The sequence below is a fragment of the Scomber scombrus genome, chromosome 17 (assembly GCF_963691925.1).
Source record: "Scomber scombrus chromosome 17, fScoSco1.1, whole genome shotgun sequence".
Taxonomy (NCBI): Eukaryota; Metazoa; Chordata; class Actinopteri; order Scombriformes; family Scombridae; genus Scomber; species Scomber scombrus.
The window spans coordinates 20,622,992-20,638,179 of record NC_084986.1 but is presented as its reverse complement, the minus strand read 5'-3'; the positions used below and the strand labels follow the sequence as shown (position 1 = coordinate 20,638,179).

The 15,188-nt window shown below is 37.9% G+C and overlaps 1 protein-coding gene across 1 annotated transcript in view; it reads left to right on the top strand.

Moving 5' to 3' along the window:
• The window catches only part of rgs6 (regulator of G protein signaling 6), a 78,318-nt gene that overhangs the window by 42,527 nt on the left and 20,603 nt on the right, over positions 1-15,188 (top strand). The window contains exon 2 of the mRNA XM_062436849.1: positions 14,017-14,113. Within this exon, the coding sequence (XP_062292833.1) occupies positions 14,017-14,113 (97 nt within the window). The remainder of the gene's footprint in view (positions 1-14,016; positions 14,114-15,188) is intronic.

The following is a 15,188-nucleotide window of genomic DNA, read 5'->3' as shown; positions in this document are numbered from 1 at the left end:
GAATAAATGTGAGGAACAAACTAGCTATATACCAGCAAATGTATACCAGCTAGAACAAAGAAAAATGTCTCATATTTTGGATAAAGTTTTCAGTGAAATTAGACATAAACTTTGAACCACTACTGCTGCAGTCTTTCCTTCCCATGGAGTCAAAGAGCGGCAATACAGACAGCACCATCCTGCCATTGCATTCCATATTGTGGTTGGAGGGGCATTACATGCATAGTGATGAGACCTACCATAGAGAATGAATTGAAAAAGTTAAGAGTTAAGCTCTACTATTGTTACATCCCCAGCAGGGCCCCCACTGAGTGTGGGCCCTGGGGTGGTTGCCTCCTCTGCCCCTGTAGTTGCTCTGCCTTTTGATTGGATGTCTTATGTTCCGTCATTACCAACTGGTGTGTTTCTATCTCATTTTGCCTGAATGCTGCTGCTGCATCACAATGGTGTTTAATTAGCCAATACGAACCACATAAAAACCAGGCACATGCATGTGATTCGAGTGCACAGAACAGTATCAGCAAGTGGAGGAGGGAGCATTTCCTGTTAGCATGGGGCTGTGACAAGCATAAGCTCAACCTTCCCCGCATGCTCGCAACTGCTCAATACTCACTCGCTTGTCAAGTTGTCAACATCACTTTCTGTGACAATGTTTTGATAACAACCCACTTTGTCAGTTCTAGAGAAGATTAGGCGAAACTGAACAAATTGCCAATTAGATTTGACTTTACACTCCAAACTTAAGGTCAAACTTGGGTTCAGCATGGTGCAACAAGCTGCAGAAAAGAATTAATTTATTCTGCTGTCTGGATCATTTAAATCTGCATCTGCAGTGGTAAAATATTAGCTTATAACTTAAGATAATATTTAATCCATCTGGAAAATCTTGATGTCATATTTAGCTGTGGTGATTATTATAAGAGTTGATATTGGTAAGGTTATTCAGCTCTCTTATCACCAGTCTTAGTTTCATGGGGGAAACATGGCATAGTGTGATTTGATATCAGAGTAATGATATAATTTGCTTTAGGCAGAGTGAATGGCTGGACTACCATGAGTGAACAGGGAGAAAGGAAAATAATCAGCCTCCCCCTGTGATGATTACTCACTTTCTGCCAGGTATGGATGTGTCTGCCTTTGAGATGTGAGGTCAGCTCTGTTGGTGTCCCTCGCTTGGAGGAATGAAAACTTGTCTGGATTGATTATTGCCCAGGGAGTGTTTGGCCTCAGTTCACATGCTGCTGTCCGTGGCCAGCCGTCTCTCTGCCAGACAGGAAACTCAATCACCAAGTTTTTCTGAGAACGTTGACCTCTCAACATTTCTGCCTTAGGAATTCATCTCTGCCATTTCTTTTGTCTTCACAACTAAATAAAAGTTGTTAGGTTGACTTTGTAGTGTGGAGACAAAAAATTAAATTAAAAAAAAAAAGTGCTCATAAGTTTTACCCAAAATACAACCCATACAGCCTTTATTGTTCACCTCATTTGCACTTCACTGGTTGCAAATTGCAGTCAATTGTCAAATGCACTCAGTGGAAGTTTAAGTAGAACAGTAGTTTTCAACACTGCCATTCTAATACATTTTGTGTTGTTGGTGCAACATGCTCCTTTACCCTTAAAGTTAAGCTTTTAATGTAATGTGACGGTATGTCCAGAATACATACAGAAAATGTGCCACAGAGGATGTTTCATGGAGCACGAATGTTTTCCCTGCTCAATGATGTTTAATTTGTGTCACAGTTGACAGAAAACTTCACAGGAGAAATCACATGTTCTTGTTCAGGTTGTCAGTGCTGCATACAGATATATGGAAACACCCACAAGTGAGAGAGTATGTGAAGCATTTAAAGTTGCACATCACAACATCTTCAATGAATAATAATTTGACAAGCATCTGGTATGTTTTACAAATGAAGAGTTTTAGCTAAGCACAATATTGGAGAAATTCTTCATGCAGGAGGAACAAGTTCTTGACAACATAATTGAATGAAATAACCACATCAAGTATCGGTTGTCTTGTTCACACGCACACACACACACACACACACACACACACACACACACACACACACACACACACACACACACACACACACACACACACACACACACACACACACACACACACACACACACACACATATTCCAGCTGGTGTTTTGACAAAGTCATTCAAGTGACAAAGGCAATCAACAGAACGCTAGCCAAGGCCACAGTCTCGACGCAGCCCTCTGCGCCCCCACTCATCTCCTATGAATGAGGCGTGAATTATTTTCAGCATACAAGAAACAACCAAGGAAGGACTTTTAATCTCTCCTGAGGAGCAGCTAAAAATATACCCTGACACTTGAGATGAAAGTATCTGTTTGTCCTTCTTGGACTCCAACAGGGATACATTTCCTGCTTTGTTTCCAGTGGCAATGAGTAGCCTTTTCTGCTTTAATTCCAGAATCTCCTGTTTCCTGACCCTAGACTACCACTTGCATATACTCTACTAAACAGTGTTACTACAACATGATTCAAGCGTGAGAAATTAAGATGTAGCTAATTCAATTAGAATTAGAGCATGTTGCCAAACTCTATGTACTAATCAAACCAGTAAAGAGATGTAAACACGCAAAATTAAGTGAAACGGTCAGTGTCTGCTTACGGTGGATGTGTAGGGGCTTTAAACTATGAGATAGTCCCTCTTTCTACAGAAGATGAATGTGATGAGCAATAGGTGACTGTCAATAGTTTTTCAGCAGTTTAGTCAGAGACCTACAGTACTGTTGGCTTCATAGAGGACGGGATATTTAGAATGGATCCACAACAGATACAATCAGTCCTAATTCAACCTCGAGTCATGGCAAAAAAACAAGCAAACCACAAGTATCATAACTTCCATTACGACAATTCTCACATTAACCACTTCTCATTCCAAACTATAGTCTAATGCATGACTTCTATGTTGCAATAGTGTGTCTTTGTTGCTCTGAAGCAGTGTTAGAGTAGTAGCCCCCTCACTTGTGTAATAAATATAAGGCTACAGGAGAGTTAACTAAGCTTAGCATAAACATTAGCAACAGTTAGCCTGCCTCAGTCCACAGATAATAAGATATTTTACCAACACCAATATAAATCCACAAATTGGCACATTAAATCTAATTTACTTAATCTGTACAGTGTCAGACTAAACAGTTTTCAGGGTCTAGCGGTGGGGGGTTATTTCCTGGACTATTTCTTCTCCAGGTGCAGTAACTTTAGAGTTTCAGCTAGCTGCTTGGCAACCTCAAAATGATGACAACTCCAGCTCTTTCCAGTCTTTATGCTAAGCCAAGCTAACTGGTTACAGTTACATATTTACCATATAGACATGAGAGTGGTATCAATATTGTCATTTAATTCTCAGCAAGAAATAAAGTACTTTTAATTTGCAGTATGTTAAACTGTTTTGTTGAATTCACCAGCAGGGTAATAACCCACCTTAGCCAACAAAAAAGTAATTCTTTATGTCGAGAAATGTGTTACAGTACTTTTCTCTCCTCCGTGCTTTATTGTAGCCTTATTACTTGTATATTTTTTGCTGCCGAAGCAAGCAGCAAAAGAGTACAGCCTAAATCCATGTAATTGTTTGGGTCCTTCTGCAGTCAGGTGCAGAAGGCCTGTTGCTCCGCTGTCGCCCAGAACATGTTGTCCTCCCTGCAGTAGCTGTCATATCCCAAAGGTTTTATCCATACCAAGGGAGGCTAAAGCTGTAATCCCCTGCTCCTCCTGTGGACATAGTAATACTGTGGCTGTCCAAAATCCCCATTTGTTTTTAACAGTCTTTGCACTGCTTATCCTTCACCTAAATTAAATTTGTTTGTTAGACACAGAGATTAGAGATTTAACTCCATCACATATAATGGTTCATTGAGTTGTATTTATCAGTTTATTCTTATCAGAAACGGATTTACTATTACCAGCAGGTGACTTATCTGTGAATATTCATGCTTTTAACACTCGTAAAATGAATTTTTCGTTGGAGCTCTGACCTGTTACCGTTTGTATTCAGAGTGGAGGGATTTTACATCAAGGTTGTTGTGGTCACATCCACCGTTAAGCAGATTTAAACAATGATCTTTTATCTTTTTCACTATAGTCAACAAATGAGATGGATTGATTTTTGCATTCGCCATGAAGGATTACTGCATTACCCACTCTCTCTTCATTACTCTGTAGGACACCTTCAGTCACTGTACAGTGGTTTTTACTCTTTGCAAAAGTCAAAAAGTGGGAGAATCTTTTGCAATATTTTATTGTCTGAAAATAGATGGATAGGAGGATAGAAAAGAAGATCATATGCTACATTTGATGTACATCTGATCATTTCTTACTTTGACACTACAAATGTTAACCATGTTAAGAAACATACATCTAACTAAGAAGAAACTTACCATCCTACAAAGTAAAATCCTGATTAATTTAGCATCACCGCCATGTTAACCAGCCTATCATCTTGACTATGATCAGTAATTACAGTTGAGTACTTTTGAAGTACTCTAACCCAATTAAAGTAAGATTTAAGATGATCTTTTCATTGGTTATTGGTTGTAGGAGAAACAATATGTTTCAGATGCACAAACTTAAAGACTTTCTTTGTGGTCAAGAATACTGACTGGCTTTATAAATTGCTTTGGGATGGTATCACCTCACTTGTCAGGCGGAGATGCATCACCAGTCAACTGTGAAAAAACCCTGCTGCCAGATGCACTGGGCTGAAACCAGTAAGACTCATCATCACTGTCACAGAGCCATCGTATCTGACCTTCAGACATAAACCCATTCGCTCTGCAGGCAAACGGCTTCACCATCTCCGCTATGAGTCATTACACCCACTCTGCGTGAATGGCAATTCATTTGATGTGTGTGCTTGTGTGTGAGACACTGTGTGCTAATGTATGACTGATGCCTATACACGTACACATACATTTTTATCAAACTCTCTATATTTAATAATTCCTGCACAACTAATTTGACCTTTGCCAGGTTGGCATGGTAATCCTCTTCCCGAATCAAGACGGATGCTAATTTCCTGCATGAGATGTTAGATTGAATGTAGGATTACCCAAGTCACTTTATTGAAATAATCTTATGGAAGTGCATGTCCATCAACTATACGTGACCAGACTTTATTAAACTGTTTCCATCACAGGGAAGATTCATTATCAGAACCGCATTATCACTCTCTTCGACAAAAGGTCGACATATCGTAGTTAGCCTCTTCACGTTGCTGAGAACGTGTACATTATATATTTCCTTTTATAGCAGAGAGCTCATTTGGGGTGTGTAGACTGGGAAACAACACAGACTGTGAGACAAAAACGCTGCAGGCATTGCTTGTGGGGTAGATTAATACAAGATGTTTAACTCAACAGAAACGCATGATTGAAACACAATGTTTACAAAGTATACACTACATTGCACCTTGAAATAACATGTATAATACATACCAAAAATGAGACTTTAATTACCTCAATTAATGCACCAATTAGTCTGACTATTTATGTTTAATGTATCACAGTGATTGTAGCAGGATACTGAACAGCTCACGTGCCCATTTAAGTTGCAAGCAATGTTGCATTTAAGGTTTATCGGGTTGTTTCATCCAAAAGGCTAACCGCTAACATTCACCAATTATTTGTCGTCACATTGTTCAAAACTGAGCTGCACACATAGATTTAATATGCTTATAAAAACTGAACTGTCAGAAAAACATCACTTTAAATGCTCTGTTTCTCAAATTCTTCCATTGGACATTGGAACAATTTATAATGTGACCCAGTGATATCCAGTGAATATGAGGGGTAAAGGTTCAAAATATTGATCATGGATAAACAAAATCACAATTTGATGCACCATCATTATTGCGACTGTGTAGCAGCAGTGAATGTTGGACTTAATTAGGGCTACAACAATGGAGAGTCGTGCATCAAAACAAATCAGAGCTGATGGTTTCATCTGAATTAGAAATCTAATTCTTCTTTGTGTGAGGACTGATGCAACTCTTAAGCAAGTTGTAATGATGGGCTGAGTTTCCAACGTTGTTTCCAGGGTATCCTTGCTTCGACTTCTATTCTATCATTACATTTGCACAGTATTTTCTGTGCAATGTGTTGCAACTTCCTGCCACAAAGCTGCTACTTATGAAATGAACTACTATCCACTTTACTGGAACAGTATATAGTTATTAAAAGGCTATTATATAAAGTGTCATCTGTGTGGTATGACATATAGCGAGAAAAACATAAAATAGGAAAGTGTTTGGAACAAAAATATCACTTTTTAAAATTAAAGCCCAGTCTCGTTGCAGGCCTTATATTGTGGTGTTCCCTGTAGTACATCTCAGTGCATCCACCATTAATGGAAGCAATTTTAACATGATTTCCCACAATGACTGCTGAAATACATTGACAGGCACTCTCCAGTTTTTGGCCAAGAAACACTGCACTTCTAATTTATTTGTCTTTATTGGCTCTTTATAAGTTTTTGGCAGGAAAGGCATTAATCACGTGTAATTTGTTGACCTGAGCAGATAAAATAAACACTTATGAAAGCCTCAGAGGAAAAACAGAGGAGTTGAGCCCGTACATATCTTTAGTTGAGGCAGGGTTGTTTGTTTTGTTTTCCATCTACTTTTCATTATGATAACACAACACAATAATGTGTTTATCTCTTGGCCTGCTTTATACCTTATATTTTAGTGCCCCACAGCAAGTTGAGAAAGTCTTTCACAAAGATAATTTCTCAATACATATTTATGCTCATTATTCTCTTCAAACTTAGTCCAGAGCTTGAGGGACCAAAATGTTCTTCACTACCACCATGATCATCCCAGTTCACTGATTTACAACAGAGGAAGTGTGAGCTTACATAACACCAAGAGGCTTTTGGATAAGTTTAATGGAAGACATATAGCTATTGTAAGAAAATTATACATATTAAAATGCCTGTTTTATCCGGTACAAATAAATATAAATCTGCAAGTGTTCCAAAAAAAAAGTTAACTGGATTGTTACAGTAAGAAGGCTGCAAATTTCAATACTCTTGCATGTTACAAGATCATGTGTCACACTGGGGCTATAATAATAATAGTGGGTTCATAATATGTGCTAATTATTCATCATGATCCTTTTTAATACCTCATGAACATTTCATGAAGTGTGTCTGACCCTGTTTTTGAAAATGTAATTCAAAGAGAAACCCAGACCTGCACCATATGCATCACAATGACATTAAGAATAACATTTCCCAGTGCCACAGTCTGTCATGGCAATATACACCAGAGTATACAAGGACACGGTAGAGAAGGATACATTGAAATGCAAAAGCAGAGTCATCCCCGGAATGATCCCCTGGTCTTAAAACTCTGTCTGATTGTGATCTGCTCTACAGAGAGCCATTTGATATCTGCAGTGGTGCAGAGGTCTCTGAGCAGCAGCAGCTGTGGGATTCATGCACTGCAGGGGAGGAAAGGTCCTCTACTGAAAGGATTGTTACCTCAGATGACACCTTCACACATACACCCACACATGCACACACGTTCAACCACACACCAAAGCTGTTGTACTTGATCACATGTGCACACTTACTGTACTGCTACTGTTTCACACCTGCAGATGTGTAACTCCTTATATATATTACTGCAACGTAGTTCGAATGGCTGTCCAGAGCCAATGAATGTGTTACTGTGATGTGTGATGAGTGTTTTATGCTCTCTAGATTTTCAACATCTGCTTTCATGTCAGCACAGATGTGTCACATTTGAAATCTACCAACAATCAAAGAGGAGTGATATGGTTTTCCATCATGACACCTTTTTAAAACTAACTTTGTTGGTTTGTCATAAACAGTGAATGTTGAATGCAGCAGGTTTTCAAAAATCACTAATACAGGGATCTGAGCAAACCTTTATGACCTATTTTGCTGGTTTCATGCTGTATGTTAGCTTAAGTGCAAAGGCAATTTCAAGATTTGGTTTGTATGTATTGATTGGCTTTGTGACTTCTGTTATTAGTTGAACAGTTTTGAACAGCTACTTGTAAAAAAAAAAAAAAAAGTTTCATAATGGTTAGTTATGATTATTATTCTGAGCATAATCCAGCTGCTGGTGTTTTCTGAACTCTGTGTGTAACTTCATGTGTAAATATTCTCTGTGTGAGAAATTATGCAGCTCATCATATTCGAAGGTTGTGACATATCAGTTGCTGAGGTTGTTTCCAGTGTAGACTTACTTTGCCAGACCTCTTCACACTCTTTTTACTGTTCTAACAAGAAAATGTCTTTGAGTTGTGTTTAAACTCATAGCTTATACTAGCACAATTTACCTTAAAGTACAGTATGCACAGTAGTATTCATAATAAATATTGAATCTGTAATGTATTTTACTATCACCCTCTGGAAAAACCGTATAATGACTTGACGCTTTGTATTTTTAGCTCTGACTGGGACATAATACTTCACCCTGTAAAAGCAGTACAATTTATGCCTAAATCAGCATCTTACAGGAGCTACTAGTTATGAAATGAGCTGTTTTCCATTTCAAGGAGTTATATAAAGTTATTTTTAGGGATATAAAATGTTGGGCAAGGTTCTTAAGTTTGTGGTGATATAAAATACAGCTCACTGGCCAACTGGGACATACAGATAATGAGTCTCCTCAGACATATTGTGTCAAATTGGAAAACAACTCAGAAATAAACATGGTATAAGAGAATATGCATGACATTGGCCTGAAATGCAGATTTATTAAAAAGTCTATTTAAAACACATATTGTAAGCAAGAGTTTGGCTTCTTGTCACTGGATCTGTAACTTTTCCTATCTTTTAGCTTCTTTTGACTTTTTTGACTGTCAATCAACACCCACACAGCAGACATCAAATCCACTATAAGTCTTCAAATCTTCTTAACAGAGCAATACAAAATGACCACCAGCGCACTTATCAGAGTGCCTGGATTGAGAAAATGTGACTCTTTTTGAATAGGAATCAGTTGAACCAGGGATTTTTTTTTTTTTTTTGGAGCCAGCATCTAGTGACATAATTGACATTGCACTTTAAGGTACTTCCACATTGACTTCAGCCTCAAGCTGTGGTAGTTGCCCTTTGATATGTACCACTAAAGGAAAAAAGAAAATCTCTTTTTACAAATTTTTTGTTTGGTTTCAGGAAACTACAACATTAAACTGTATACTATAAGCTCATACCATTTAATATGTGCATGAAATTTTAGACAAATCGCCTCTTTTAGTTTGGGTGGCTATCAACAAGGTCTGTGACATAATCTACCATCTCCTTTTCGTTTTGTTGTCACTTGACTTTCTGTCCCAGTGTCACTTGTCAGTGTGCGAGTGCCACTTACAGCATAGAGGAACATGTTGCAATCAGTGCGGCGTCTCTGCACTTGATTGTGAAGGCTCTTGTGAAGGTAATATGCAGATGTATTGAAGCTGCTCTGGAAAGGAGCTAAATTACCAAATTGCCATAACCAAAATCTTTCTGTAACCTTAACCATAATACATGTTGGCATTGGACTTAAAAAATGTCACCTTTGAATTTGATTCAGTCTTTTGCAATATTTGTCCATTGTCAGCATTTTTGCATGGTGACTTTAATAAATGTTATGCTCTGATGCTTTTTTCACTCTTACATAACACTCTATTAAGTATGACACTCAGCCCAGCACTAAACAGACCACTGATTGGTGGAGGGGATGGCATCTGCATTTCTGGTGCGTACAAATGGCCGGCCATCCTGTTTGCCCAAGGGGATCATTAAACCACAATCAACAGCATAGTCCTTGTCTCTCCATAACCCACGTCTGCCAAGCTGCCTGCTTGCCCAGTAGCTGGTCCATGCTAAGAATGTGGTGATAACACTGTAATCAGGCAGCCCACTGCCCCACAGGGTGTTAAATAGAGCGGCTCGCAATAAGTCCGATGAAATATGCTCCCACTGAGCTGCACTCGAGACAGGAAGACAGACACAAAAAAACATGCAGACACTCATGAGAATACAGCACAGGCACACCCACACAACCCAAAAACATACCAGACACACAAGTTTGTAGGTGCTTGTGAGGACTGACTCAGTACATTTGCTGTCCTTTAACTCTAATCATCACAACTATATGCCTAAACCCTACCCTTATCATAATATTAACACAAACCTAATCCTTACTCTAAGTGATGATACTGTAAAAGAACAAGAGAACATATGCACAGAGAACACAAATACTATAATAACACCCTAGAAGTGCATTGTGATTATTAAAATCGAAGTAAGCATACATGTTATAAGTATTTAACCCACCAAGTCTATCATTTTTTGCATTTTTGTATTGCATCTATTTCTTGTAATAATAGTGATATACTCAATGTGTGATAATGAACAGGGAATAACATAAATGTGCTCCAAATCCATTACCTGGCTGTATACAATTTCAAACATATTTGCCTCTACCTCCTTTACTGACAGATTATGAATTAAATATTAAAGAACAGGCATTGATTAAAAAAGAAAAGGTATTCATTAAAACTATTGCAGTTTAGTTTGATCTGCTGACTTATAGGGGTTTGTGCTTCAGTAGTGATTTGGGAAGAGGAATATCTATCACAGTACTTTATACTCAGGTAGAATCTGTATTGTATTCTTCACAAATTGCTGCAGACACACTACAAATGTTTAAAGTATGCATGTTTTTGAAGCCCTGTGAGGTGCTGATGTTGCACTCCACCTCCCAGAGATGTGACCGGACGAAATGAATTTTGTTCTTGGAATATTTTCAAGTTTGAATAATTGTTTGTTTAACAACAGTGACTATTACTGATGACACATCAGTAATAGTCTAGTCAATAGTAGTAGTATAGTCATTATTACCTCATGGAGTAATATTAGTTTAACCACTAATCCAACACATGCTTGCATGAAGTGGACCGTTTTGCACTTTGACTCATCTAATGCAAAAATTAGTCTACTTGTTATAAAGACGTAATGTTGCACATGTAATGGGATTTATTGTTTAATACTTTTTTCTGGAAGAAACAACAATAGTATTTTGTGTCTTTTGTCATCAGGCATACGGGAGGCAATTTTGGTGTTTTTTCTCCCTAAAAGTCTTGGCTTGACTTCTTTTGTAACCTAAAATAAATCTATAATGAATTCCCGCTTTGATTAACGGGGGCAGGAGTGGATTGCTCATGACAGCAGCAGCCATTAAAGTCGTGCGAGCAGCTGTCTCCACACACCATCAAGGTCTTGTTAGAATCGTATTATTATATTGTGCCCTTGCTTATGGCAGACAGCCAGGATTTGTCCCTTTTTACAAGAGAGAAGAGAAGGGTGACAGCAGTCTGATGGCCACAGAAGTAAAAGCTGGCGGCTTGTCAATTTAAATCTCCAGACTGGCTGGAAGCATATGTGCTTGGGAAGTGAATTTCTCTGCTTTTTCTTTTCTTTAGTATTTGCAGTTATGTCCCTGAGCGATGCACTTTGCTGGATAAAAAAGACCTGTGCAGCTTGCAAGCACCAGGACTCCAGGCTCATTTAGAGAAAATGTTTTACAGTTTTACATTTTTGGAAATTATCCTTATTTGTTTTCTTTTCCTGGCTGAATATATTTATTGGTTTTCAATTTCTGTTATACATATAATAAAGAAATTAAAAGTAAAACAAAACAGAAAAAGACATTGATAGCACTCTCATATTTGTCGATTAAGTATGAAGCTATAGCCAGGAGACGACATAGCATAACTTAATATAGCATATAGTCAAATGTATAGCTTAATATCACAGATTTGACTCAGGGTGCAATATGTAAATACAGCATTCCTTATTCTTAAAACAATTGATATGGATAAGGAAATACCTAGCAAAAATACTTTAGTTGGAAAAAAATGGAAGAAACATCAGAAAGAGCAACAAAGGAGGGATCCTTCTTCCAGGACTGACATGTGATAGTTATGTATAGAATAGCCCAAGGCAGACAGACAGGCAGCAAGAAATGAAAACAAGATGACAAAATAATACATAAATGATGACATGTATGAAGAATATGATTAGAAGGACGTTCAGCAACTATACAACTCCCTTATACCATGGTTACCTTGAAAGAGTGAGGAGCCCTGACGTTAGTGCAGAAACACAAGCATGGCCAGGAAACAGTTACACTGTCAAACTTGATCATTTTACTTTTTAGTTTGTGTACAGATTAAACAAATGAGATACAACATGTTAATCAGTGCTTGAAAGGTGATTTTTTTTTTGTTTTTAATTTGTTTTTTAGTCTTTGGACAGAGCTAGGCTAGCTGTTTTGCGCTCTTTTATGCTAGGCTAACTAGCTACAGCCTCACACTTCGGAAGGTGTCCTTTGAGAGGTAAAGATGGATAACTATGACCGTGAGATGTTGTGTGGAGAAGGTAATGGAGACACAGCACAACCTTGTAGCTTGTTTCCTCATTGAACAAAAAAAAAAAGATTGATTGTGTAGGTGTTGGTTGAGTTTGACTGTTGAGTTCCTATACACATGTTGTATAGGCTGTATACTGGGGCATGTTTCATTGTGGAAGTATTAATGTAAGCTTTGACCAAGTGGCGTGGGTGCCTGCTAGAATTGTACTCATAAAGCTTAAAGGGGTTTGAAAAATGTACGCTGCGTGAGGACATCCTGTATGTGCAGTAGCCTACAATATGTTGTAGGTACTAGAAGCCCAGGAGGTTGAAAGTGTTGGAGGTCTGTCTATAGGTAAGGCTGTGAACGTGGTCAGGATATTTTTTTGTACTGTTGTTTTTTTTCTCGCACTTCTTTAACGTGATCAATTATTGGTCCATGTGTTAAATAAAAGAAAAAAAACATGTAAACACCTCAGTCTCTCTCTCTCTCTCTCTCTCTCTCTCTCTCTCTCTCTCTCTCTCTCTCTCTCTCTCTCTCTCTCTCTCACCCCCTCTCTCCCCCTCTTCTCTCTCTGGTCAGGATTTGATTCAGGGTTTAAATATAGCTGCTGAGTTGTGTGGTAGTTTTGCGATAGCTGTCTCCAAAGCGACCAACTTCTCACATCCCACTCTCTGACGCAAACAAAAAAGCATCTGTGCAGAGAGGGGGTGTCAACATACAATCAAAACAACAGTAAATCATACTCCAATTTTATGACTTCAGTGAAACGTGGGTAGTGTTTGTTTTGTTTAGTTTTTCAATGTAACATCTGTACAGGTGTGATAATAGGCCAAAGGCATGTGCTGTCCTGTTGAACCCCTTTAAGGTTTTTATGTGACTCAGTATTGAGATTTTTCTCTCAACTGATGTTTTCAGTATTGTAGACATTGTGACCATATAGAGGAGCCAGTGGTAGAGATCTAATTAATGTTACTGTATTTTGCATCTTTAATGTAATGTATTTACTGCTGAAATGGGATGTTTGACAGAACACTAGAGTGAGAGATCAATCTACATGGTAAACCAATGGACAATTAGTCATGAAAAGAAAGTTTGATTGATTTATTGATTGATTTTTTTATTTATTTAAACTTGACCTTACTGGTTATATTTATTAGTTACATCAACTAGCATGGGGTCAACACTGGAAGTAATGTTTCTCCACTAAATGTTTTGGAGTTCAAAGTACATTTCATGGGATGATAAAATCAGTATATCATGGTCAAATGAATTGAATGCCTTTTATATATCAGAAACTCTGAGAAACTATGTGTCTATGTTGGAATAATACAATAATATGTTCCTCTTTTGCAAACCAAGCAGCATATTTTGTGAACTTAATACACAGAATTAATCTGTTAAAGGTGTATATTTTATCTTCAACTGCAGAGAAACCATGAGCAAGAGAAACTATGAAAAGAGGAACATGGTAATGATCAAATACAGAGTGGAAAATGTGGTGATATTTTATTGATATTAAAATGCTAAAAATAGCACACTTAATCAATCCCCAGATTTTTATCAAACTGTCTTTCCTTTCTTCTTGTCTGTCTTCTCCCTCTGCAGATTGAAGATATTGTCACTTGCATCCAGGATGAGACAGAGGGTGTGCCCATCAGAACGGTCAAAAGTTTCATGACCAAAATCCCCAGTGTTGTCACAGGTAAGAAATATAGTAGAGATATAGACACATGTCATATAGTGATAAACCCAGCAGTGTATGCTCTAAAGGTATATGGCAAGTGCATGGTGGACAGCCACAGATACGGGAATAACAAAAGGAGACAATGGGAAATGCAGAGATGCTCCATACCTAGATCCTATTTTGGGAAAGCTGCAAGAAAAGAAAGATGACTCACTTCTGTCATTTGTTCTCAGGGGTACTTTTTTCAGGGGAAGGTGCTCTTTTTTATTTGCCTTAAAACAACAGTTCTCTATTTTTGGGAAATGTGGGTTTTCACTTTCTTGCAGAGAGTTAGATATGAGGATTAATGCTGAAACCTCCACAGGTTGTTTGGCAACCTCATGGCACAAACCCCCCATGAAACCACAAATGGTTGTTTTTACACTTTATTTGTATGGATTAAATAAACGACTTATAAAGTGTTCATTTGTGAGCTTTGGAGATGCTGTTAGGTTGATTTTGTTACCTGGAAGCCAGGTTAACTGTTTCTTTCTGATTCTAGTCTTATGCTAAGCTAAGATAAATGCTGCAGCTTTATATTGAATGGACAGGTATGATAGTGGTATCAATCTTCTTAACTTACTGTCAGCAAGAAAGCAAATAAGTGTATTTTCTTAAATGTGCAACTTTTGTTTTGCTGACATCTTTTAAAATTAGGTTGATGAAAACACCTATTTTGTGAGGTGCTACTTCAATTATAATCATTGTTTTTCCACTTAAGCTTAAAAATTTCGAATTTAATCAAAAGAGAGTCCAGCAACCAGGAGATACTTTGTGTCATCTCACTGCATCTTGTGGTTGAGCCCCATAGCAATGCCACTGAATAATAATTATAAGTGTATTTGAAGTAGTAACGGAAAAGAAAGAGTACAAGCTAGAACTCCTGGTGATTCTTACCCTTATACCCAAAACACAATATGTGTTGTGGCTGCGTTTCATGCTGGCTCCGTCAAGCCGCCTGCTCTGTTTCTCCTGCATTGGATCACTGCAGAATGGCTAAATAGCTGGAGGGAAAGTGGGAGGACAACATTTGATTAAATGTTTGGAAAAGAAA